This window comes from Candoia aspera, chromosome 1 (genome assembly GCF_035149785.1).
Source record: "Candoia aspera isolate rCanAsp1 chromosome 1, rCanAsp1.hap2, whole genome shotgun sequence".
NCBI lineage: Eukaryota > Metazoa > Chordata > Lepidosauria > Squamata > Boidae > Candoia > Candoia aspera.
The window spans coordinates 305258076-305284796 of NC_086153.1; the positions used below are offsets into that span (position 1 = coordinate 305258076).

General features: G+C 35.7%; 1 protein-coding gene across 1 annotated transcript in view; it reads right to left on the reverse strand.

Annotated features, from left to right (window-relative positions):
* Nucleotides 1-447: 447 nt before the first annotated feature.
* Nucleotides 448-26721, reverse strand: part of RPS6KA5 (ribosomal protein S6 kinase A5) — a 37981-nt gene continuing 11707 nt past the window's right edge. The window contains exons 3-17 of the mRNA XM_063290223.1: nucleotides 26273-26491; nucleotides 24525-24640; nucleotides 23803-23910; nucleotides 23347-23430; nucleotides 21916-22019; nucleotides 18621-18771; nucleotides 17512-17673; nucleotides 10511-10636; nucleotides 9356-9489; nucleotides 7675-7768; nucleotides 6426-6596; nucleotides 4393-4584; nucleotides 3311-3470; nucleotides 2322-2479; nucleotides 448-842 (exon numbers count right to left, since the gene is read on the reverse strand). Of these exons, the coding sequence (XP_063146293.1) occupies nucleotides 603-842; nucleotides 2322-2479; nucleotides 3311-3470; nucleotides 4393-4584; nucleotides 6426-6596; nucleotides 7675-7768; nucleotides 9356-9489; nucleotides 10511-10636; nucleotides 17512-17673; nucleotides 18621-18771; nucleotides 21916-22019; nucleotides 23347-23430; nucleotides 23803-23910; nucleotides 24525-24640; nucleotides 26273-26491 (2219 nt within the window). The 3' untranslated portion in view covers nucleotides 448-602. The remainder of the gene's footprint in view (nucleotides 843-2321; nucleotides 2480-3310; nucleotides 3471-4392; nucleotides 4585-6425; nucleotides 6597-7674; nucleotides 7769-9355; nucleotides 9490-10510; nucleotides 10637-17511; nucleotides 17674-18620; nucleotides 18772-21915; nucleotides 22020-23346; nucleotides 23431-23802; nucleotides 23911-24524; nucleotides 24641-26272; nucleotides 26492-26721) is intronic.

Here is a 26721-nt window from a genome sequence, read left to right on the forward strand (position 1 = left end):
AGAACGAAATGTAATGAAAAGACTTGCATTCACCCACAGCTCTTGTTGCTGGTAAACAGATTTATGAGAACTCGTGAGAGTCTACAGAGGCCAGGCTCCTTAGTGCAGGATTATCCCACTGGATTATGGACTTTGTATATTAACATCTTTCAGAAAGTGTTGAGGATAGGCACACACTAAGACAAGACATTTTATATCACAATTTTTTGAATTTTGATTCTGGGAAAAGACAGGATACTCTGGAGAAGATGCTGAGGCTAGGGAGAGTGGAAGGCAAAAGGAAGAGGGGCTGACCAAGGACAAGATGGATGGATGATATTCTAGAGGTGACGGACTCGACCTTGGGGAAGCTGGGGGGTGGCAACAACCAACAGGAAGCTCTGGCGTGGGCTGATCCATGAAGTCATGAAGAGTCGGAAGCGACTGAATGAAAAAACAACAACAGTCACAGTGGTATTTTAACATGTCCTATTTTGGCCTCAGACTGAAACAGAAAAATCAGAAAGGGCAATTTGTAAAAATATACTCATTTACTGTATTCAAACCAGCACATGCATCAACAAGTTTTAATTATTCTCCAAGACAGCAGAACTCTGTGATTTTCAGTCAGAGAATTGAAAGATATTCTCTGAAATATTGCTGTCTATAGGATGTGTTGGCTGAAGGGTCTTTGTAGGGGTAGTTTTACCATACGATTGAGAGGAAGAAGAATGAGAACTTTCACTGGAACTGCTGCGGGTCTCTGTGCTTGTGCTTGTCTTTTTCATCTTTCTTCTTTTCGCAAGAGGTGCCTTGTCAACATTCTGGAGGCAAAATCCTTCCCTTTTGTACTTATTAAAGGCCTGTTTACAAAAGCAAAAACAATTTTGTGCATTCAAACTAGATTCAATTCGTGTAACTGTTTAAGAAATAAAGTTTTAAAAATACTTTCTGTAAATAATTACAACACCTCAAAATACTTTTAAATAGTTAAAATTAAAATAATTTTTTTAAAATTGCTATAGAAAATGATATGGGATAAACAGATCATATTAAATAAGGAATACCGTGATAATAGGAATGGAAATAAGACTCAAGCATGGATTCTAGTCCTGCCTTATGGATGAAGCCAGCTGCGTGACTTTGAGTCAGTCACTCTCCCAACCCTAGGAAGAAGGCAAACCACTTCCAAAATCTTGCCAAGAAAACAACATTGATTCATCCAGTCAGTCACCAGGAGTTCAGGCTGACTCAAAGCACCAAAAAAAAAAAAAAAAAAAGCGGAGGGTGGGAAATAAGGCTGAGAAAGGATGGAAGCAAAACCTGAAAGGGAATTTGGTTTCATTTTAAATATTCTAAGAATCATATTATAAGGAGAAGAAAAAGAGAGAGAGAAGCTGCATTTTCAATTAAGGGAAGATAAGTCTTACAGCCTTTTTCCCAGCTGTATATTCTTGTTAATGACTACACTTATGCTAATCTGTGCTTAATTAGATTCTGAAATTCAGACAGAAAAACAAATCATTCTTACGTACAGCTTTGCTTTGCCATTACATTAGGATAAACTTCTTACTGTTTTCTCACTCGAGGCAGAAACGACCACGCTCAAATTATCTTACTTTGAACATGTTCTGAGAAGACCTAGCTCTCTGGAAAAGTCAGTAATGCTGGGAAAGGTTGAAGGAAAGAGAAGAAGAGTATGACCAGTCACAAGGTGGGTAGAGTCATTTACAGTGGTGGTGGACGCATTGTGGAAGACCTGAAGGATCAGGTTGGGAACGGATCCTGCAGGAGAAGATCTATCTATGTGGTTGCTCAGAGTCAACGTCAGCTTGATGGCACATACTGTAAGCAATCCCTCTTACTGTTTTCCTTGGTAGAGTAACAGCTTGACTTAAGTCAGCAGAGTGAGTGAGTAAGAAAAAAGAAACTGAATTATCCCCAAGACAGCCAACAACTGGCAGAATCCAGAATATATAATGTTAGTATAATAAATTCAATTTATAATTATTAGTATAAGAAAGCTGACATATGAAGATTTCCCTCCTATCAATGGCAGCAGTATATAGCACCTCTCAATTTTTCCCCTCCCACAAACTATTTCTTTTGTTCAACTGAACAAAATACTGAAAATGTTTCATTCAGGAGGACCATAAAAATGAAAAAGAAAAAAAGGTGTGCCTTGCCTGTAAGGATCAAAATAAAGCATCCTCAACTTAAACAAAAAACATTTACATTTTTAATGTATATGTACCTAAAGTACATCTTGCTTTAAAAGTAAATGATAGGCTGACAAAAGAAATATGGTTTAATTTAGAAAAAAACAACCATTGTGAGCTTACATTAAAAGTTGCTTTGACATGTATTGCAGTTCCTGAAGATCCTAAATTGTCTGGAGTCATTAATGGGTTGGATGACAGTTGGCTACCATCTTGAAGCCAATCATTGTGTCTCAAACTGGTCATTTTAATTCTCTTATTTGGATCCACTGTAAGAAGTCCTAGTATGAATGCATTAGACATTTTAAAATAAAAGAGCCATTATCTATTGAATGGTATTTATTTAACATTCATTTATAAACAATGGTAAGATTAAATAGTGGCATTTTTAAAAAATAACAATCTTCATTTGAAATGTATAGTATATATTTGGATATAACTCATATTATGCAGTATAAATTGTTTATAATGAAACTATTTACAGAAAGGTCACAAAATAATGTTATATTAAATAGGCTAAGTCATCCTGATAGTTTTAATTTAGAAATGTCTATATACTCCAAACCATCCATTTTTTTTTAAACTTAACATACAGATTGAAAGCTTGAAGGCCTAAATTAGATTAAAGTAAAAACTTGAAAGACTAAGATACGAAGCTGCTTTAAAGAAACAGAAAACTATTACATTAGAGTTTTTAAGTTACTAATTCTATGCAGTTTGTGCTAGCCTCCTCAGCAAATATTTTAGTACTTTCCAAGAATCAAATTACTAATACTCTAAGCCCATGTTCTTTTGTACTGCCAGTTCTACAGGGACAAGCTGATTACCCCTTTTTTATCTAAATTTCCAGGGCACTGCAATAATTTTTATTTGCATTATTTATTAGATAACCAGGATAAATCTATCTCTCTAAAAGTAGCAAAATTTTGCTACATTGTGTGTAAGCTTTGCCCACAAAGTAGTCATTGATGTTAGTGGTTAACTTTCCTTTGTTTGTTTTACTGAATGTATTTTTATTGGTCAATGGCCGAAATAAAGTATCTGGCTGTCTGTCTACTATTCTTAGTATACTAGTTAAGGACTCCCTAGGTAAATCACTGATCAATATATACCTTGTATCAAATCTTTGGCATCCTGAGAAACATTTTTCCAAGCATCTCCTTCAAAAGAAAATTCCCCTCTTTTAATTTTCTTCATTGTTTCCAAAACATTTGTACATGTTATACTGTTATCTTGAGACTGAAAGGGTATTTGTCCTGAAAGCATTGTATACTTTTCAGAAAAACAAAAGAAATATTTTAAATCAGTACTTACAGATAAATACAATTCTTATTTATCATACTTGTGTCTGAATATACACATATAGATACAGTATACTATAAATATCACTAATATTAAATTATACACCTCATAAATTTTTTGAAGGTTCTTTACGTAGTGTAAATGAAGTAACATTTTCAGAAGTTAAAGAATGTTAGCTTCAGTCAATTTGTTTCATAAGAAAGAATACAATCCTATTAAACCTTCGTGTTTTTAAAAAAGTGGTTAGATAAAATGCCATTGGTCTTTTACCTCCGCTATTATATTTTGTAACAATGGACAATGCAGACAAAATATGCTTCCTCTCAATTACTGCCAAGAGATCTGTACCCAATCAAAGATTGTATATTGGAACAAATCTAATTATAAATAAGACTGTGTTCCTTGATTACAAATTTGATTGAATCAAAGGATTAACTATGATGAAAATATGCCCCTAGCCTTCTTATGAACTAATTCAAGTGAAATAATTATTTCTGCCACTCTCCCTAGCAACCAAGGCCAAAAAACCACTGAATGTATAATTATGACAAATACATTTAATTCTATTACTTTCAAGAATTTTAACTTACTACGCAGGTCGTCTAAATGCTTCGGTTTATTACAAATGGTTAACTTTTATAATGCTTGACCTTGTCTTCAGTTGTAATTTTGCTGGATATAGTTTTTATTTCTGTAAAGGCTGCTGACTTCAGCCAATTGAATTGCAGTTTACTTTTCTTAGACTTTTCTGCTATTGCTAATGAAATATTCCATATTCTGCTCAAACATTAGTGTTGAACAAATATATATATCAAATACAATTAACTTTTTCCATTAATGTTTTTTATCACTCATGCTTGGATACTTCTTTTAAAAAGCCAAAATTGCTTACCAAAATAACTCCCAAGCTCCAGAGATCACAGGATTCATCATAACCATTATGGTTTAAGAGTTCTGGAGCAGCATAATGAAGGGTAAAACATGGAGTTCTAAGAGGCTGATTGTCTGAAGGTTTTAATCGGGCAAATCCAAAATCAATTATTTTTATTTCTGAATTATCACTTTCATCTGTGAATAATAAATTCTGAAACCAAAAATAACATTAGAGCAGTGTAGCAAATATAAATGTCTCATTATAGCCAGTAATACTGAAATGCTTTTTTATTTATGAAAAAAGATAAATCTATGTTATATCTTACATACTCAGGAAACCTTTTTCTAAAAGCCTAATCATCAAGAATAAAAAACAAAAAGAATGCAGCATAGGTAGTCCTTGTTCAGCAACCATTCAAAGTTACAACAGCACTGAACAAGGCAACTTAAAACTGTTCCTTGTTATTTGCAGCCATCACAGTGTCCCCATGTTACATGATCATGATTCAGGCGGTTGGCAACCAGTTCACAATTACAATGGTTACAGTTCCCCATGGTCATGTGATTACCATTTGTGTCCTTCACTGCCAGCTTCCAACAAGCAAAGTCAATGGGGAAGCCAACAGGGGGGTCACAAATGGCAATCGTGTGACCACAGGATGCTGTGACCACACGAGATTCACCTCACAACTGCAACTGGAGCTACTGCAAATGCTGCTGTAAGTCATGCGGTCACATGACATCATGCTTTATAACCGCATCACTTAGTGATGGAGTTGCCAGTCCCAATTACCGTTGTTAAGTGAGAACTACCTGTATAGTGAAAAGTAGGGCTGGGCATGCTTCAAAAATGATTTAATAAAGTGCTTCAGACTTCACATGAGTGCCGCACCTCTCAGCTATTCACTATATTAGTGAGTCATTTTTCAGATTTTCACAGGAGCCTGAAAAAAATGCTGCTTTAAGAAATCAACTCATTAAAAGTTAATGCAACTCTTAAAGCAGCATCAGTTTTTTCACACTCATATAGAAGGGCAAAAAAATCAGCTGCTTTAATGAGTAGCAGAGAGGCATTGGGCTTGCACAAATAAGCATAGAAGAAAAACATACAAAATTATTAGACTTATTTAACAGCTTCTTAAGAACAACTGAGGTCTATAAATTCAACTGTTCATTCTCTAGAAAATGCTAGATCTGGATAGTGTAGAAAGCAGTATCTTCTACTTCCAGCCCTATTATGTAGAGCAGACCAGGAAATGAACTCTAAACGAAAGCTAAAACTACTTTTATTGAGATTGGCTATAATAGCAAGCCTGTGCTACACCTCCTCTCCCTTCTTCCTAATGTTATCTCATTTCTCTGGACTTAAAAATGATTCAGTCCCTCTTGTCTTGGTAATGGGAAAAAAGGCAGGATAAAAATCTAACAACAACAACAACAACAACAACAACAATTCTTGTATTATTTCCATCAAGGTCATCTTCCTTACTCGCTACACCCGTAACAAGTCCTTGCCTAGGCACAGGTTTTGTTATAGGAGGATTCCAAAGAATTTTCTACCTACAGAAGACTTCCATTAGTAGAATGGTGTATGGTACTATTTCCTTCTTCTCCCCTTCAGCCATCCCTCCTGCAATTCCAGTGAAGTGGAATTTACTAACTTAGAACAGTAAGTTGGAACAGTTCTAACATTAAGCTGGAAAACAGTGCATGCATATGTTTAATGGACGCTCAGTTTAGCATACAAAACTAATGCAAATACATAGAAGGCTATATTATAGGAAAAGGCAATTGACTAAAATGGCAGATCTCACAACTCACAGTTTATGTATCTCATCTTATGAGGAAATATTACCTTATTATTGATAGAAGACTTGCTGTCCTTATCTTAATTGTTTTATAAATATTTTATTAGGTTTTTATTTACAATTATTTAAAAATACAGCCGTAACAAAATGACAATTTAAAAGAGAATAAAAGAAGCAATAAGCAAGGGAAGAGAGGTGAGAATGGTCAGATTTCACAAGCTTCACACATTTCCTGAACACATACCTCAGGTTTTAAGTCTCTGTGTACTACTCCCACATCATGCATATGGCTCACTGCTGAAACTAATTTGCGCATGATATAACTAGCTTCAGTTTCACTGAAGTACTTCTTTTTCTGGATGCGTTCAAGTAATTCTCCCCCTTTCAGTAGTTCCATTACTAGAAATGTGTGGAGCTAAAAACAAATATACTTTTTAGCAATATGTAGAGGAAGAAAAATAATTAGGTGGAGAGGTTTACTATTCAATAAAAATACATACAGCTTTGAAAAATTTTTCAACTGGAATATTGTAATGTATATCCAGGAATCAAATCAGCTTCCACCATCAAAATGAAAGGGATGATTCTTCTATTCCACCCCCCTGAGTTTCAGAAGTACCCCCAAAATGTTCTGGTGGCTTAGCTCCAGAAAGGAAGTTCCAATGAGCAAGTAGGTGTCTCATCACATACCATTGGATTCTATAGTCTGAGTTCTAACAACTGAGAATTTGATATGATTTGGCTTACTTGCTAACCAACCCTGGAAAGAAGCAGCAAGCTTGATACATCCTGATCACTGTTATAGACAAAAGGCTAATACTTTGAGATTAGTTTAAATAATACTAAAATGGATCCTCCTGTAATTATTTCATTGGGTATAGACAAAGCTGAAAAGTTATTGGCAAAGCTGATTTTTAATTTTTCCTTTATTTCCCCCCAGGATAATTTAAAATGGATTAGAATGTTTTATTCTTCTCTGAAAACACAAGAGGGATTTTATTTCACCTTTATTTCACTTTTTATGTAGCATTGTTAGACACCTGTAAGTACAGTTTAGTTTAATTTATAGAGAAGGATATGTTTGCAGATTTTTCCCATTCTTCTCTGGCATATAAAATATAGATTTTTTAAAAAGTAAATTAAGTAAGATATATAAAAGCATCTTCTATGGTAGCTAAGTTCAAAGCAGCCTTACATTGTAATAAATTTATTTCTTAAGAGATTAATTGTTCTGTCAGAGTCTATTAGTGCCTCCAAACCAACAAAGGGCAATTACTAATTTATTTGAAGAGGTGAAGAAAATGAAGAATTGAAAGTTAAAATGTTTCCATAGCTTATAATAGAAATAATTAATGCTAAAAGCCTTCAGTGTACTGTGTCTTATTTGTGTGCCTTTCATTTTCATTTAGCATGTTTCTAATATTCAAATAAAACTAGCTTGTCTTCTTAAAGTTATGCAGAGCAAATACAGAAAGCAAAGCATATTGCACTACCTGATCATGATAAATCTCATGTAATTTCACAACATTGGGATGTCCTTCGCAGAGTTTTAAAGCTGTAACTTCTCTCTGAGTGTTGACTTCTAGCCTGAAAAAAATAAGTCAGTGAATAATATTGTGATAAAGCAAACTACTAATTTGTAAATGCTATGGTTTTTATCTTCCTAAATCAAACTGCAAAGTTTCATCAAAATATTTCCTTAGATACGTACAAACATTGTGAGCCCTTAAAATCCACAGCCTAATATAATCACAGGGACAAATGCCTGGGCCTCATTTTGGCTGTGTCAGAAAGAAGGAACCCTGTGGCACAGAAAGGAAAGAACACACCAACTCTCCTGAAAAGCTAAATCTGTTAGAATCTGGCTCTCCCTCATGGTCATCCACCAGTCCTCAGGCTGTGACAAAGGAGAAGACTAAGATCCATCTAACATTAAGAACTGGTCCTTTTGTATTCTTTACATTGTATGCCTGAGGACAGGAACTGTATCTGTTTCTTATCTTCATCAGGAAGAGTGTAGTTCCAGTCTATTCTTTGTTGGGCAGATCCTACACTGAGTACTGATTTCAGTTCTGAGGACAATACTTAAAAGGGATTTAGCCAAACTAGCACTTATTCAGAAAAGGGGTACAAGGATGATCAGGAGTACAGAAATAAGAGACTGACTATCTGTAGATATGAACTAGGTATGTTCAGTCTTCAGAAGAGAAGACTGATGGGACAGAATATATCACTCTTGAACCACCTGAAGGGGTGTCACAAGACTAAAGCCTATTTTCCACCATCTTAGAATGCAGAACATAAAATAATGGACACTTAATCAAATATTCCTTCCTGTAACTTAATTAATTAATTAATTAATTTGTCCCCGCCCATCTCCTCCCACCAGAGGGACTCTGGGTGGTTATTAGGAAAAATCTCCTAAGACTAAGAGCAGCTTGACAGTGAAACCAATAACCAAGTAAGATTATAGGTTCTCCATCACTAAATAGATGAGTTTCCTTCACTCACTGAGCAGTTGGATGGCCCTGATGACCCAAATGCCCTGTCAACTCCGTGATTCTGTAAACTGAACTCTTCACTGAGGAACATTCTGGTTGAAATATGTGCTATAAGTGCTTAAAGAAAATGTTTGAATATTTTTATCTAAGACGGTTGTTTGTTTCAACAAAGCATAATCTTTTTAAAAATGTAAAAATTGTTTACTTTTTTAACTAGGTGAAATAATCTGAGATTCTCCTTCAGATGCTACTGCCATCAGAATGGCAGCTTATGTGAAGAGATATATCCATGCATAACCATCATGCTGCTCCCTTTTAGGGTAAGCAAAGTGTACAAAGGGAGTGAGAAATAGGAGGCCAGAGACTTTAAAGGAATGAGATAAGAAAACAAAAGAGAATATAGCATTTTCCCAGGGAGGCTTATCTAGTCACTATGTTATTTTTTAGTATGCTTCTTATCTTTCCCGGCTTTTTATTGTACAATTATAATGATTCCACTGCTTCCAGGGTTTTATCCAAAGCTTCATACTTTTAATTTTGTTACTGTGCTGTCCTGTTTTCTTTTATAGCTTAAGCTGTTCAGAGAATATTTAAATTGCAAGGTTTCATAAACATTAAAACTACATTAACTTTAATTTTAAAAAAGGAAATAATGTGCTGTTTGTCTTTATACCTTTTACTGATTATTTTTACTGCATATTCATGTCTAGTTTTCTTATGTAAGCATTTTCGACAGATGGAAAAACTTCCTTCTCCTAGTGGTTTTTCTTTCAGGTCCAGCTCATAGTGGAGATAAAATGGAGAGTCCTGAGAAGAAATGCTTCATTTTATTTATTGACATTACTGAATAAAATAAAGAATAGACACAGTACTGATTGGAAGTTAATGACTGCATCATACTAACTGACATTGTAAAGTGCTCTGTATATATTCTTTCAGAGAAGACATGATACAGATACTAAAAAATGTGATTCAGAAAGTATTCCACCATTTAAATAATTCCTCTCTGAATATCTTATATATTAATTTCAGCAAACGAAGGTAATTATGATATATACAGTATATATCAACATTCAAAAGATTCTACTTCTACATGAATACTAGAAAGATTAAAATCCTGAAATACATTTTATTCCTGGACAAGGATCATGCCACTGTATACTTAAGATGTCTGCAGTCTCTCGATACAGACATAGATACTTACTTGGAATAATTTTCTGGCATCTTAATTCTCTGTCTATAAAAGCTTATGCACTGTAATGGCATGTGCAAAAGGAACTTCATCACCAGATAGTTTGGGCAAGGAGAAAAAAAATGTTTATTAACAGATTGCCTATTTGTCAGTGCTTCAAGCACTAACAGCAGAGGCCAGTTGTATTTACTGTGTCCGTGTATGCCCGTAACACCATTTACATTACTAAATCTGCACATTTTCTGCACTCGTTCAAGAACAGATAGGCAAATCTGCACAGCTTTCTAGACTTAGCTTATTCTTAATGGGATGAAAACATGCATGTACTGTAAGAACTTCCCTGCTAGATCTGGACAAAGGCTAATCCAGCATTCTATGCCTTACATCAGTTAACCAGATTCACCAATGTCAAATGTCAGCTAACAAGCAGGACATAAGAGTTCTAATGTTACTTTCAAAATATTTCTATTGCTAACTAGGCTACTAGCAAAAGTAGCCCAAATTATAAGATATCCTTATATGCACAGCAAAAAACTATTTAAAGTTGCATTTTATCTTTCACATCAAAATACATTATGCACTAGAGAAATGTTTTATATGTTAGAATGGTCAGTGCTTATAAATTCTTATGACTACCTTCATCATAGCACTTCTAGCAATATTTGTAACTCCAGGTTGGTCAACTTTTGTCAGAAAATAAACTGGATCCATAATGGCTGCATTGCGTTTGAATAAGATAGAAGGTGCAACAAAAGAATATCCCTGAAGTATAAGGAAACAAAACATCAGTTACGTCCAAAATTTTAAATTATCTAATTTTAGCTCTCATTTAGATGTATGGTTAATCATACTTGGAAAAAAATAGCAAAGATAATCAGTCACTATGTTCAAGGAAATCATGCAACTCTATATTATCACAGTAGTAAAAACTCACTTGAAAGACATTATCTTCCATGTACAAAAATTTAAAATACTGACACAGATTTTTTCATGATGACATTGCCTACCTTCTCAAAACATCTACTATACAGTTAAGAAATGAAACATGATTAAATTTATGTGCATTGCTTCAGGTTCAATTCCAGAAAGGTGTTTTGGAACATGAATGCTACGCCTGCCTGTAACTCTTTAAACAGATGTACGTTTCCAAGAAAAGATACGGCTGCTTTAAGGAGTTGTAGATAGATACTTTATTTGTACCCCTACATGCTCCAAAGCACTTTTTGGAACTGAATCCAAAGCACAACACAGTTCTAATACTTACATAAATATTTATCTTGGATATAACAAAATAAATATTACAAATCTAGCAAAGCTAGTCTATGCACTCAAACATGTTTATATACAGACTACTTAGCTTCAGAGCTAAGACAGCCTGTTAAAATGTGTTGTTGTTTATTCGTTTAGTCGCTTCCGACTCTTCGTGACTTCATGGACCAGCCCACGCCAGAGCTTCCTGTCGGTCGTCAACACCCCCAGCTCCCCCAGGGACGAGTCCGTCACCTCTAGAATAACATCCATCCACCTCGCCCTTGGTCGGCCCCTCTTCCTTTTGCCTTCCACTCTCCCTAGCATCAGCATCTTCTCCAGGGTGTCCTGTCTTCTCATTATGTGGCCAAAGTATTTCAGTTTTGCCTTTAATATCATTCCCTCAAGTGAGCAGTCTGGCTTTATTTCCTGGAGGATGGACTGGTTTGATCTCCTTGCAGTCCAAGGCACTCTCAGAATTTTCCTCCAACACCACAGTTCCAAAGCATCGATCTTCCTTCTCTCAGCCTTCCTTATGGTCCAGCTCTCGCAGCCATATGTTACTACTGGGAATACCATTGCTTTAACTATGCGGACCTTTTTGTCAGTGTGATGTCTCTGCTCTTAACTATTTTATCGAGATTTGTCATTGCTCTTCTCCCAAGGATTAAGCGTCTTCTAATTTCCTGACTGCAGTCAGCATCTGCAGTAATCTTTGCACCTAGAAATACAAAGTCTTTCACTGCTTCTACATTTTCTCCCTCTATTTGCCAGTTATCAATCAAGCTGGTTGCCATAATCTTGGTTTTTTTGAGGTTTAGCTGCAAGCCAGCTTTTGCACTTTCTTCTTTCACCTTCATCATAAGGCTCCTCAGTTCCTCTTCGCTTTCAGCCATCAAAGTGGTATCATCTGCATATCTGAGATTGTTAATGTTTCTTCCAGCGATTTTAACTCCAGCCTTGGATTCCTCAAGCTCAGCATGTTGCATGATGTGTTCTGCATACAAGTTGAATAGGTAGGGTGAGAGTATACAGCCCTGCTGTACTCCTTTCCCAATCTTAAACCAGTCCGTTGTTCCCTGGTCTGTTCTTACTGTTGCTACTTGGTCGTTATACAGATTCTTCAGGAGGCAGACAAGATGACTTGGTATCCCCATACCGCTAAGAACTTGCCACAATTTGTTATGGTCCACACAGTCAAAGGCTTTTAGAATAATCAATAAAACAGAAATAAAAGTTTTTCTGAAACTCCCTGGCTTTTTCCATTATCCAGTGGATATTGGCAATTTGGTCCCTAGTTCCTCTGCCTGTTCTAAACCCAGCTTGTACATCTGGCAATTCTCGCTCCATGAATTGCTGAAGTCTGCCTTGCAGGATCTTGAGCATTGCCTTACTGGCATGTGAAATGAGTGCCACTGTCCGATACTTTTAACATTCTTTAGTGTTCTCCTTTTTTGGTATGGGGATATAAGTTGATTTTTTCCAGTCTGATGGCCATTCTTGTGTTTTCCAAATTTGCTGGCATATAGCATGCATTACCTTGACAGCATCACCTTGCAAGATTTTGAACAGTTCAGCTGGGATGCCGTCGTCTCCTGCTGCCTTGTTATTAGCAATGCTTCTTAAGGCCCATTCAACCTCACTCTTCAGGATGTCTGGCTCTAGCTCACTGAGCACACCATCAAACTATCCCCGATATTGTTATCCTTCCTATACAGGTCTTCTGTATATTCTTGCCACCTTTTCTTGATCTCTTCTTCTTCTGTTAGGTCCTTGCCATCTTTGTTTTTGATCATACCCATTTTTGCCTGGAATTTACCCCCAAGGTTTCTAATTTTCTGGAAGAGGTCTCTTAAAATGTAACTGATCATTTATTTTGGAAGCAAAGGAATTGGATGTTATTAGCATCATTTTATTCTCCAACATGCTCTATGTGAAGAGAGAGACTTTGCAAGTGTCTGCTACTGGATTAAACCTGTATAGTATAACTAAATAGAGTATTGATCTAAATAAATATGTTTTTTGTAGCTTAATTGATCAGAGCAGACAACATCACTTTTCCAGGAGAGGCAGCAAGTTGAAGTGCTTTTTGAAATACAAATTTGGTTTTGCTATAATTGGTGACATCTCAATTAATCATCTTATATCGTAACAGGAATAGCATTAGCTGCCTCCAAATTCCTGCTCTTTCAACTTCCCTTCTCTGGTATGGCTAAAATGAGAAGAAATAGAAAGCAATCACTTCCATTTTAGATTATCTGCAAGTTAGTACATTTTCTGAATCCTAATCTATGGTGTAAGATATATGTATTTTGTCTGAAGAAGTCACTTCATAATCATGGTATGCAGTTGTTATATTTAAAAATAAAATTAACCACAATTTGTTGAGTTCAGAAGGAATGATAAAATGTGCTGGAGAAGGAGTATGGAGAATATGCCCAATCAATTTAATTCAGTTTCTACATTCTGGCCAAAACTTGTGCACAGAGAACTATCAGCTGATTACTGCTTACTTGCTATTATTTCAACCTGACCAATAACTCAGTACCTTGTCCCATGTACAAGTTACAATGGGTCCATGAATGAATGAACTTCCTTTCTTCTTCTTAACAAAAAGGAAATCCCTAGTATCTCCTACACTATATACATATGTTCGTATTTATCATTATGCAAAAAAGCTCCAGAGGGATCTTGAGAGGAAGCTGTGTGAGGGGAGGATGATTAATACAAAAATATACAAATGTAATAAAAACACTCAAAAGATTCCAATTTAAAAGCAGGAACCCCCTGTAATTCACTTATTTATTTATATCTATTTACTTATCAAATTTCATTCAATTCATGGCAGTTTGCAAGAATTACAACATCCATGATACATGTAGCACTACAAACAATAAAACATCCACAATAAACATAAAACATCAAATCATCCACCATAAACAATAAACACTAAAACGTACACAGTATAATTTAATGGACATAATAGGATTTTAATGTCAGTAAAATGCTTTCTGTTATACAGTCCCATGACAGTTAAAGCACATCCTGCAGATCACAATTAATAGAGCAGCAGCAGCAATACAGCATTCAACTTGCAAAGGCTTTCTGGAATACCTCAGTTTTTAATGCTTTCCAGAAGATAATTATAGTGGTCTCTAATCTAATATGCAAAGAGAGACTGTTCCATCATGTTGGTATTGCGGTAGAAAAACATTGCCTCCTGGTTTCAACCCTACCCGCTATCTCACTGAAAACTGGGATTATCAAGAGCTTATTATTCAGGCTAGATGAGGCAGTTCTGAAGATACCTCAATGCCAAGACACAAAGGGGTCTATAGGTCAAAAACAGCCCTTTGAATTGCACAGAGAAGTGTATGGATAACCATGCTGGGCACTAGTGTAAAATGCTGTTGGTGGCTGACTACTTGCCAGTAACTGAGCTGCTGCATTTTATTTATTTCAATTTACAAACAACCTAATCACAAAAGCAACTCAGGGTGACATAAAACAAGGACAAAAGAAACCAGTAATAATAACAAAGCAATGGAATATCAGATAAGAGAAATATAAAAAGGATTAAAATACCACATAACTAATGTAAGTTTACAAGTCCTCCTGCCTCAGGGCCAACTGGGAAAGCAATAGAAAAGATGCATCTCTGAGGTCCCATTAGATCATATTGTTTTGTTGATAGGACCTGGAGCACACCAACCCTGCCTAAACTAATAGGACAGGCAGAAACTGTTGGAGAAGAGTTGTGAGATATTCAGGTCTTGAGTCATGAAGATCTTCTCCAATAACATCCAGCATCTTCAAATGAACCAACAGTTCATCTGGAAGTCAACTTGTAACCAGAGCAACATACACAGTAGAGGTGTCACATGAGCAAACCCTAACCCTTAGGAACCCCATGAAGTAGGGGCTACAGCTTGATCCCCCCCAAAACAATACCAACTAAAACCCCAGAGAAAGCAGAACCACTGCAACAGAGTCCCCCCAGTCTCCACTCTTGAAGATGATGCCATGATCAGTAATACTGAAAGTTACTAAGAGATCAAAAAGAACCAGGACTGTGACTTCTGGTGGGATATGGCAAACTGAGCAGCTGTGCGTGCAAGCTCCGTGGGCAGAGCTGGCATCGTGGCAGTTTTTTGGGGGCACAGGCTGGTTTCTCCTGTAGCCCAGAGCATTTTTCCAGGCAAGGAAAACACTGGGAATTGACCCATTTGTCCTCTGGATGGCGAGTTGCAGAGATCGTGGACAGCGTGTGTGATCGACCAGCAAGACTTCACTGGGCGGCTGGGATTTCATCTTTTCCGAGCCACGCTGCAGCCCTTAAAGGGACAATAAGTCCTGCCTTCCCATTTCTAAAACACCCAATTTATTTTTTTAAGTTATATACTCTACAGCAAGAAGAAGCAAAATCTCTTGGTGCCTATCATTATTTCTGGATTATATTTTTAATTTGTTTAAAGTTTTGGCTTGTTTTCCCATTTAAAGTGTAACAAGGATTGAGAATATATAATTGCCTTCCTATTACTATTTTTTGGTACTGAATTTTAAGGATGGAATATTTTCCTACACGTTGGGTTTGCTGTTTTAAATCTTCAGTTTTCTGTTCATTTTCTTTGGGATTTGTTTGCTAGTATACTTTGCTGCAGGTTAAACCACTGAGCTGCTGAGCTTGCCGATCGGAAGGTCGGCAGTTCGAATCTGTGTGACGGGGTGAGCTCCCATTGCTAGTCCCAGCTCCTGCCAACCTAGCAGTTCGAAAACATGCAAATGTGAGTAGATTAATAGGTACCGCTTCGGCGGGCAGGTAACGGCATTCTGCTTAGTCATGCCGGCCACATGACCACGGAACTGTCTACGGACAAACGCCGGCTCTTCGGCTTTGAAATGGAGATGAGCACCGCCCCCTCGAGTTGGACATGACTGGACTTAATGTCAAGGGAAACTTTACCTTTACTATACTTTCTCATGCCAATTTTAGACAGAAGTTTTAAATTAACTTATTAACTCCTTTCTGCGCAAGTCAAGTAACTAGGGGGTGCCATAATCTACTGTCTGAAGCATGGAAGATTTTAAAGAATACTTCGCAGAGCTCTGTTGTGAGCTTAAGCAGACTTTTAAAAAACTTCTTTCAGAGTGTTGTCAAGCTATTCTGCAGAGTGTTTGGGATATTGGAGAAGAGATTGTTGCTAAAGTGTGTCATCTAGCTGAAAATGTTACGATGGATGATGAAGATTTTGGAAAAGATGGGGATTTTTCTGTTAGTGAGATTAAAGTAATGCCAGGGGAAGATTATAGTTTGGTCCTGAGGGGGTTAAAGTGACAGTCTGAGTTTAAGTTTGTACAGGGAGTTGCTTTGCTGGGGAGATGTTATGACTATCTGAATCAGTGTTACGGGAAAGAAGAGAATATGTTTTGTGAGAATGTTTTCCTTGCTGAGAAGTCTGAGTCCTTGAGGGTGGCAGTGGGGCTGATTTTTTGTAAAAAAAAATTCCTTATGTGTAATAGGGAGATATGTAAATGCCCTGGTATATTTCAAGGAGGGGTAAAAAATTAAGAATGTGTAACTGGATTGATAATGAGGTTATTATGATTTCATTTTCTTAATGGTTTGGACTAAGATTTACAGGATTTTTGATTTGTACGGTTTAAAAAGTATTGATAAGATATTGTTTCAAGGGGGAGGGAAGTTGATTTAGAAATACATACACACACACACACACACACACACACACACACACATACATTCAAGCATAGAATCACAAGCATTTATAAAAAAAAGAGCTGGATGGTGTTTCTACAGCCCGTCTGTCACTTATAAACAATATGCTTTTCAAGTCCAACTAGCATTTCTGGATGTTTCCTTTACCCTGCCATTATCTTTTACTTTCTATCTTTATACAGTTTGTATTACCTTTCCACTAACCTTCATATGCCACTCACAGATGACAGTTTATACTGTACTTCCCCAGCCTGTTCCTACATTTTTGCCTTATTCTGCAAGCATTTCTATGTCCAATCTGCTACCTGCTCTTCTCTCCACATCTGTCTTACTGCAATTTCACCTTACATGCCTCAGTTCATCCTCCCTGCATGCAAAACAACACCAACCAAGGAGAAAGCAAATCAATTTTCCTTTCCCTAAGAGGCCATGGAATCTCCTATGTGCATTAACCAGACCATAAGCAAGTTTTCCCAATCTCTCTTACTATTTTAAACTTGTAAAGTTTAGTATGTCTCTTCTAACACTACAGTTGTCATTCACTTCAACCATTTTGATAATGGAGTAGATAGATAGACAGACAGACAGACAATCTTATTTAATTTCTATATGATCGTTCCACAAATTTTAAGTACTATTATTATATGGCAGTTACCTGGAAAAGCTTGTCTGCAGCCTCTGGAGTGGTTGCTGGAGAATATGTTGGGTCCATTTCTGTAAACTCCTCTGCAAAATTACTAACATCCAACTCATCACGAATTATTGGTTTAAATGGAGCAGACACTTTTTTGGCAGCCAAGTCATTCCAATTTATTTTCTGAATCAATATATTAAATTAAACATAGAAAAGAGTGAATGAAAAAAAGGTAATTGTTTCAGTTGTCAATGTGAATTGTTCAGAGAAATTAGATCACGGCTTACATTATATCTATTCAAATATAATTAGACTTATTCTATGCACAGGATTACAGGATTCATTGAAGTATATTATTGGCAACTTATTTATAAAAATAATAAAGGCAGGATAAAAAAATCTAAAAAGAAGGGGTAAAATGCAGAAGAAATAATCACATCTGTAGGTTCATCATGATCACCATTCAAAGAAACTGCTAAATAAATTGTAAATAATGACAATAGCATTGAGGAAAATTATTCATACATACTTCAGATAGATTTACTGAAAAAGTAGGGAGGCATTATTTGTTTATTGATTAGGTTCATATCCTTCAATATGGCCTCTATAGGTACCATAGTATAGGTACTGCCTTTGATACTGCCAGGCTCATGCCCCATCCTACAATGCAAAATCTCAGTTTCTAGCATTAGCTTCATTTATAAACATAACTTTAGGTCCCACAGACATTCTTAGAAAATAAAAATGGTGGGTGATTGTAACCCTATTTTTTTTTAAGTGTTCCCACCTGCTCACCTGGGGTAAAAGGGATGGCAGAAGCAACTGCATTGTCTTTCGCTACATGCCAGTGAAATTACTAAACCACAGTTAAAATGCCCCTAAAATATACAAAGGAAAACTCACAGCACTTTACATTAGAACAGTTAACCAAATTCAGGTTCAAGTTTCTGTTGAAACATGTGAATCTGCTTCCGAGGGCACATAAATACAGAAGAAATTTGACGTCTCTCTCCAGGGATTCCATCTTTTAGTAATACTACCTTATTTCTAGTATCTGCTGGATAACATCTAAAAAGAAAGCCAATACAAAAATGAACAGTTAAAAAAAAACAGACAAAATTGATTTTTACCTGGAAGAAGGGATGTTGTTTGATTTCATCAGCACTCCCTGAACCACAACCCAATCTTTTCTTGGGATCTTTCATTAGAAGACACTGTATTATATCTTTAGCTAATGCAGTCATTTCTTGTGGATATGGAGGTTCACTTTTTAATATTCTCCTGAAGTAAAAGGATAGTTGATTACTTTGGGAATTCAATTCAAAACAATTCTAAAAATTTACTATTGTATTCGTTGCCCTGTAATAGCAGCTGGAAAAAATGTACAACAAAGCAACAAAATGCAGTTAAAATATACTGTATTATATATTTTAGATAAAGTTAAAATGGTAAAACTGTAACTTAAAACAGGCCACCAAAGTGGCTGTACTGCTTGAGTAGAAATATGCAGGAAGGAAAAAGGTATGCCATCATATTTTGTATTGTGGTCCTAAACTGTGAAGCATTTAAAATGTTAATATTTTGAATTCAGCCCCAAAACAAACCAAAATCACATTACATCAGCCAATGAATGAAACCAATTAAGCCACTGAATGAAGCCAACGAAGATAATGTAACACTGATGTTATACAATCATGATGCCTAATTCTCAGTTGAAGTAGATACTCCAGTAACTATATTTTGTAAACTGACACTTCTAGATCATCATCAAAGGCAGTTTTAGGCATAATACTTTATTTATTTCACTTATATGCTGCTCCATTAACAAAGCCTCAGAGTGACTTACACGTAATGACACAAAACATTAAAATATTATAAATTACAACATGACAACAAAGCATAGTGTACCTCCATTCACTTTACAATAATTGACAGTTCACCACAGCAAGGACTACTGCAGTAAGGCTATCTCTATCCAGATATGACCATAGGTAATATACCCGCTTCATGTCATAGAGGACGTTTTTGCCCCTAATGTAAGCAGTGTTCCTCTGTTGCAGCCCCCATGTTATGGAACATTCTCCTCTTTGAGATTAGATTAGAAGGTCCTCATTGTTGGCCTCCAGAAACTTTTAAAGACAGAGTTGTTCTGGGGGACCTTAGGGAATGAATAATTACGATTATACTTTCTGCTTTATAGATAGGTTTTTATCAGGTTTTATGTATTTTTACTATTTCTGTGTTGCAAACTGATGGGTGTCATCTTTGTTGAATCTAGCAATACAGAAACACAATAGATAGAGAGATAGAGAGATAATGACAGAGATGAGTCTAGCATCCTGTCTGCATTTTGGGGTAAGTGCAATCATATCCTTTCAAAAACAATTGAATCTAATTAACCTGATACACAAATACAAGAACAGACCCCATGTTGTCTTAAGTTTCAATTCATTTGCTTTTATCCAATCGATTTACACAGCCAAGCTAATTCATACTTCATTGCCTCACTGGATTTGACAAAAAAAAGGAGAAAAAGAACGGAGTTTAATAAGCATACTGATAAAACTAACTTATTCCGTGGTTTCCCTGAGACTTTTTTTTTTTAATGGGGGGGGGTTTGGATAAAAGCACACAAAATTCACGTTGCATACATTTTGGGCCTAAGCACAAATCGTCTAGCACCACCTTTTGAAGACAGCCATCTAAGAATGATAAGAACACTGCAAGGCTATTATACCACTCCTACTCAGTACAATCTTTTGAGACAAACACTATGGTCAATGGCAAAGAAAGATACTGAAATGCCCAAGACTATCAAACTAATTCACAGAATCATAGTATATAAGGACTGAAAGATCTTAGAGATCATATTGTCTAGCCTCCCGCTCTGTGCAGGAATTGACCACAACACTATACTGGACATCCAGACTCTACTTAAACACCTTCACAAAAAAAGAATCTGCCATCTCACAAGGAAGTACATTCCACTGTTGAACAACTCTTATTGTTGGGAATGTTTTCCTCATATCCAAGCAAAATTTGCATCCTTGTAATTTAACTCCATGATTTATTTTCCTGTCCTATGGAAAAATTCTGAACAAATCTACTCCATCTCTTATATATCAACCCTTCAGGTATTTGAAGAAACCTATCTTCTCTAGTCCTTGTAAGGTTTTTCTTCCAGGCCTCTTATTATTTTGGTTGCTCCCTCTGGATATGCTTCAGTTTGTCAATGTTAAACTGTAACTGAGCGTTAGTACACTGAAACCTGATTATTTAATTTATAACTACTCTTCAAAGAAAATTATCTGGTTCAGTAAGAAAAAAACTTAAAAGTAGTTCAAAATAACCATTTAGGTAATTTTAACACAAATAAAATTAATGCTTGAAAGAACAAATGAAAGTTTTTTTTTTATTTATACAAAATCTTATATACTGCCTATGTCATGAGTACTGATGGCGAGCAGGAGGGGGCCTCTATCCAGGGGGGAAAACGCATGTGTAGTACTGAGGAATTAAGCAGCCATTCAAAGAGACACAGATCAGACCGCCTTAACTTTTGGGGTTTATCTGTCTGGGTTTTCCCACGCTTCTTCAGTTTGTTAGAATTCTGTCTTATGTAGCAGTAATAAACACTAGAGACCTACTCCTCGCCTCAGCGTGATTCCTGACTGTTAGGACAGCTACTTCCTTGGCAGTTTACAATCAAATAAGGTACACAACATTCAAAGAAAACAATATTAGAATACACACACACACACACACATATAAAACCCTACTGACTACCTAAAGTCAGCCTTATCACCTCTTGTTCCCATACGCCTGTAGAATAACCAGCTCTCAATGTCCTAAAGGCAGAGATGTTAGGAATATTCAAAAGTTTGGGAGGGACACTGATCCAGAATGTAGAGGTGGCTACTGAGAAGACCCCCACACCCTTCACTTGACATGGAGTGAAGATATTCTGCAGATTGTAAATCTATTACTGTAAAAAGAAATAAACCTAAGACATTTGTGATACGTATAAATATTAGTTTTATCCCTGTAAAATATCTATTATTTAACTGCTACATTTGACCAGTGCAATAATGAACAGCAAAGTAGTAGTAGTGTCTCTTAATTTAATAAGCACTAAATTTTACATTGCACTCACACCATTAGAAATTTTCTGAAGTTCACATTTGTAACACCCAGAATAATCAACAAAACTGAATCTACCCTGTGGAGTATAATTTACATTATACTCCACAACCAGAACAATATATTAAACTACTGATAATGGGTCAAAATTTTCCAACAGCATTAATTAATCCCTCAGATACTATAAGCATTGGAAAGCATAATATCTTGATGATCGCATTATACCTGCAAAATGTTTTTTGAGAGACAGATTTTAAAACTATCAATTTACAATGGACAACTTACCTAGATATGTCAGTTTGTGAATTTCTCTCCCCATCAACTGTAAAAGGTGATGCTCCAGTTAATAATTCATACATAAGAACACCTAGACTCCACCAATCAACAGCCTATAAAATAATTATATACTAATGAACATTACTAATGCAACTCTTCTAGGAAATAACAATAAACTATGCAGTTATTTTTAGAATTAGGAGGTACATAAAGATATTCAACAGATTATTTATTCATTCGGTCATCAGATATATATTCTGTCTTTCCACTAAAATTCAACAAACATACAGAGAATTCCCTCCTCCATTTTATCCCCAGAAGAACAACCCTATGATTGTGCTGACAGACAATGAATGATCCAAAGTACATTTCCAAAGCTAAAGGTATGGTTGGACCTGGTCTTAGTTTGATATCCTACTACATACCCTGGGGTCTTGACAGGGATTGACAGCAGATTAAGGAATTAGAAAAGTTACCTCTTTAAATTATTTATTCCTCAGAAAATTACTGCTCAGAAGAAAATAAAAAAATTGTTTTATTGTTTAAATTATTTTTAAAGCAAACCCTTTTTAATCTAAACATCTAAAGGTCAATGAAACAACATATGCTTTGCATTTAGAAAGTTCCAGGTTCAACCTCTGATACAATTAAATACATTTTGATATATATTTAATTGTATCAGAGGTTATATATATTACACATAATGCATTTTATTTTCAAATGCAAGAAACCATTTTGAAATTAGAAAGCATCAACCATCACTCTTGGTCAAAGTTTAGAAAAAGCTGGTTTTTTTCTGAGCTGCTAATGCTAGTGTTTCCCCACTACTTTGCTAAATACAGGATAATGTTACACTGACAAACAATGTGACTGATCTTTTATGACAATCAATCCTATTCCACAGGTACCTACACTGCGTAAGAGACATTCACCCTCATCTTCACAGTATTTCAGTTACAATGTCCACTATACAAAATACACAAGATAATCTTAGGACTGGGCATTTAATATAACTTTGTAAATTTTAATAATATAACTTTGTAAATTTTGAAATACTTGATTTATTCACTGTTTTAACTATAAAAAATTCCAAATATCTTCCATTTAAAAATATATTTGAAAAATATAGAAAGTATATTTTATCTACCACAAAGTAGGCTATAATTTAATCTTGATTTGTTTTGTTTTGTGTTGATTCCTGGTGACTGTCTAGACTAGTCCTTGCAGTTTTCTTGGCAAGATTTCAGAAGTAGTTTTCTGTTACCTGCTTCCTAATGCTGAGAGAGTGTGACTGGCCCAAGGTCACCTAGCTAGTTTGTGCCTAAGGCAGAACTAGAACTCACAGCCTTCTGGTTTCTAGCCTGGTGCCTTAACAGCTACACCAAACTGGTTCTCAGTCAAAAAATAAACAAATTATATTCATTTCCATCAAAAACATACTTTATCATGTCCTGTATCCCCTCCTTTGATAATATCTGGAGCCATATATTCTATAGTTCCACAGAAAGAATAAGCTCTTTCATTCTGAAAAAAAATAAGACAAGATTATAGCCAATATAGTAACTGATACCACATCACAAGAAAAGAAAAAAAAACAGGAAAAAACTTATTCCTAGGATTTACATCATTCTATTCAATCTTGTCTTCTCCAGATATGTTTGGCTTTCTCTGTATAATATCATTTGGAGTAGTATATAAGAAAGTGTTCTTTAAAAAAAAATCTTTTGGACAAGAATCACAAATTATCCCACAGGGTAAATCTGATCTCTCCACCCAAGGTTAACCATACTTATATAAGCTCAGTGGGAAAAAGGAAAAGGTTTCACTGAGAAAAAAAATATCAGTGCATGGATTTTCTGGCCTATTTAGAGATTAACTTGATATGCAGATACTTACTTCATCATTAACAAACTCCTTACTCAGTCCAAAGTCAGTCAGAACTATATGTCCATCTGAGTCAAGAAGAATATTTTCAAGTTTTATGTCACGATAGATAATTCCCAACTGAAAAAAAGTTAAAATAATTGTATACTACTGAGCAGAGCAGATTAAAATATGTTCATATATCAGCACTTAACAATATATTTCAAATACAGACCATGTTAAATTGGAAAAATGCCCATGTTAACTACAAAGAAATTATATTTGTTCTGAAAGTTTCATATTTCAGACATAAAATGAATATTTTAAAATGTTTAGCCTGATTACTAGCATTAAAAGGTTCTGTTTTATACAGAACAAAGTTTATGGTTCTATTGTCCAAATCAGTGTAGAATTATGTAAAATATGTCAGTAATAATTCTAAGTGGAAGTAGGCATTGCACTGAGCTTGCACAATATGTATACTGGAAAATAAAGCGTGGATGGATGGATAGCAATCATATTGCTTGTGGGGAAGTGTCAACTGGAGTGTTTTGTGACTAAATCATGGTTCATGGTGGCCATGTGATATTCCACAAAGTATCATATAGCAAGTTGTTAAAATACAGATTTGTGCATGTTTACAGGTGGTCTCCTTCACCCACAATGCAAACACCATCTTATGATTAACCTTAATATCACTATACATTTTTCCTTTTAATAAATTTATCTCAAAAAAGTTGAAAACATGGTCTCACCTTGTGTAGATGTTCCAGTGCCAATACAATCTCCCCAATATATATCCGTACCTCATCTTCATTGAATCTCTCTCTTTGTGAAAGATGGGTAAAAAGTTCTCCTCCATTTATGTAATCTAAGACACAGGAAGCTGAGTTATTTACTAGGGATCTGCAAAACTTCAGAATTGATTCCAAAAATATGCTTTGCACTACACAGTAGCGAATGTTGCACAATCTGTTTTTTTGCTTTCATCACTAGCTGCCGTTGCTTCCTTTGGAAATGTATCTGGACTCTCACATGAATACCATGAATGTCTCAATTATAGACTGACCTGCTTTCAAATAATTGAAAAAGTTAAAAAAAAAAACCCTCAAGATAGTTACAGTTACTTTTGTAAAATATAATAATTAAAAGATTAAAAAAAAACACTGGGGCTGTATTATACACTAGGCTAAAATTAGGTTCACTAGTCTGTGCTTAGTTACCAGATTCTGCCAGAATGAAAAGTTCATGATTCAGTTTGTTGTGCAAACCCAGGAAATTGTGAAGAAATTAAAGCAAGAGACTTAGACTACAATAGCTAAACTGCAAAATTCCTAAAGACCACTGAACGGCAGCAAAGAGACATAAATATGCCTAACTAGAAGGCAGTGAAGAGTATTAGAGGTTGCCCAGATTTTTGTAGCCCAGATGTGAAACTGTATGTCTAAAAGTGAAAGACTTTGAAGGAGCCAAGTTGGGAGGTGAGGGTCTAAGGGGAGGCAATATAAGCAAGCATTTCTGGCTGTTCTGAATGGTATGGGGAGAAGAGATCTCCCCTAAGTCTAACGACTGAATAAAAGTAGAAAAGAAATACCTCACGGCACCTGAGAAGGGCAAACTCTTGTGGCTCTCAGACTCATTGTTGCAGAGCAGAGGGGCAAGAAACCACTACATGACCCTCCTCCACTTCTCTCACCCACTCTCAACTGCCACACCCTGAGGGAGACAGGGTGCCCGAACTGTCTCATCATTGAGGTGATTGAGCTGAGAGGTGTGCTTTGAGACCCAGAAACCTTGACTTATACCCTTGCATGATTCATGGACAAGGAAAATGTTAACAGTGTTACAGAACTGAAAAGGTTTGATTTCACATTAGAAATCAAATGGAAGATACACTAAATCCTCAATTTACTGAACTTCAATGCAATTAGCATTGCATGCAACAGACCAAATTTCTGCTGTGAGTTACATGATTTGATACCATCATACTAAAGATACAAATCTTTACAATGTCCTCTCTTAGATTGAACAAACATTCTTGAGTAATAGACACCTCTCCCCCAAGTTCATCTACTAAAATCAGATTTCCATGTACAGTAGTTCATTTTAAGATGGACATCACTGTTACCCAACTCAGCTGAGGAACAAATGTATTTTAACATAATCAGCTAGATTTTTTCAAGAGCTGGCTTTTTTGGTGATAAAACAAGTTGCACAAATTAATTATTTAATCAGAGGCAACCAATGGCAGACTGGATGGATGAATGGATGGATGGGTCTCAAAGGGCAGAAAATTTGCATAAGTGATTTATACCTATATCTATATAGTAGGTTGCAGTTTGTGCACAAATGTTTGTGGTAGCTGTTCTGTTGTGTATAATTGAATCACATACCATTACAAGGGAGGGAGGGAGGAAGGAGCTAATTTCTTAACTGGAACAACAAATGAAAATTGACCTTATTTTTAACTCCCTTCTATGCTTTTTTTCCTTTTTACACTTACCCAAGATTAGATGAAGTTTTGTATCTGTCTGGAAAGCATAATGCAAAGTGACCAAAAATGGAGACTGTCGAATGTGCTCTAGAACTTGTCGTTCAGTCTTTGTATGTTCGGTTGTTTTGGCTTTTTGAATTATTGTTGCTTTTTTCAATACCTTCATTGCATACAATTTGCCAGCATCATGACCACTGATTTTCCTCACCAGAAATACCTTTCCATAAGCTAAAACCAAAAATATTACACAGGTATAACACAGTATTAGCCAACCTCCCATAATAATTCCACCTTCACAGCATTCCATCTTCAAGCTACTTTCAAAAAAAAGAACTTAACAACTGAAATCTTTAACCCAATGTCATTTGTTTATCTTCTTGATTTATTTAACATATTAAATATTATTTTAAGGATGAAGTTCAGAGCTATGCCCAACAACAAATCCTAATTCCTAACAA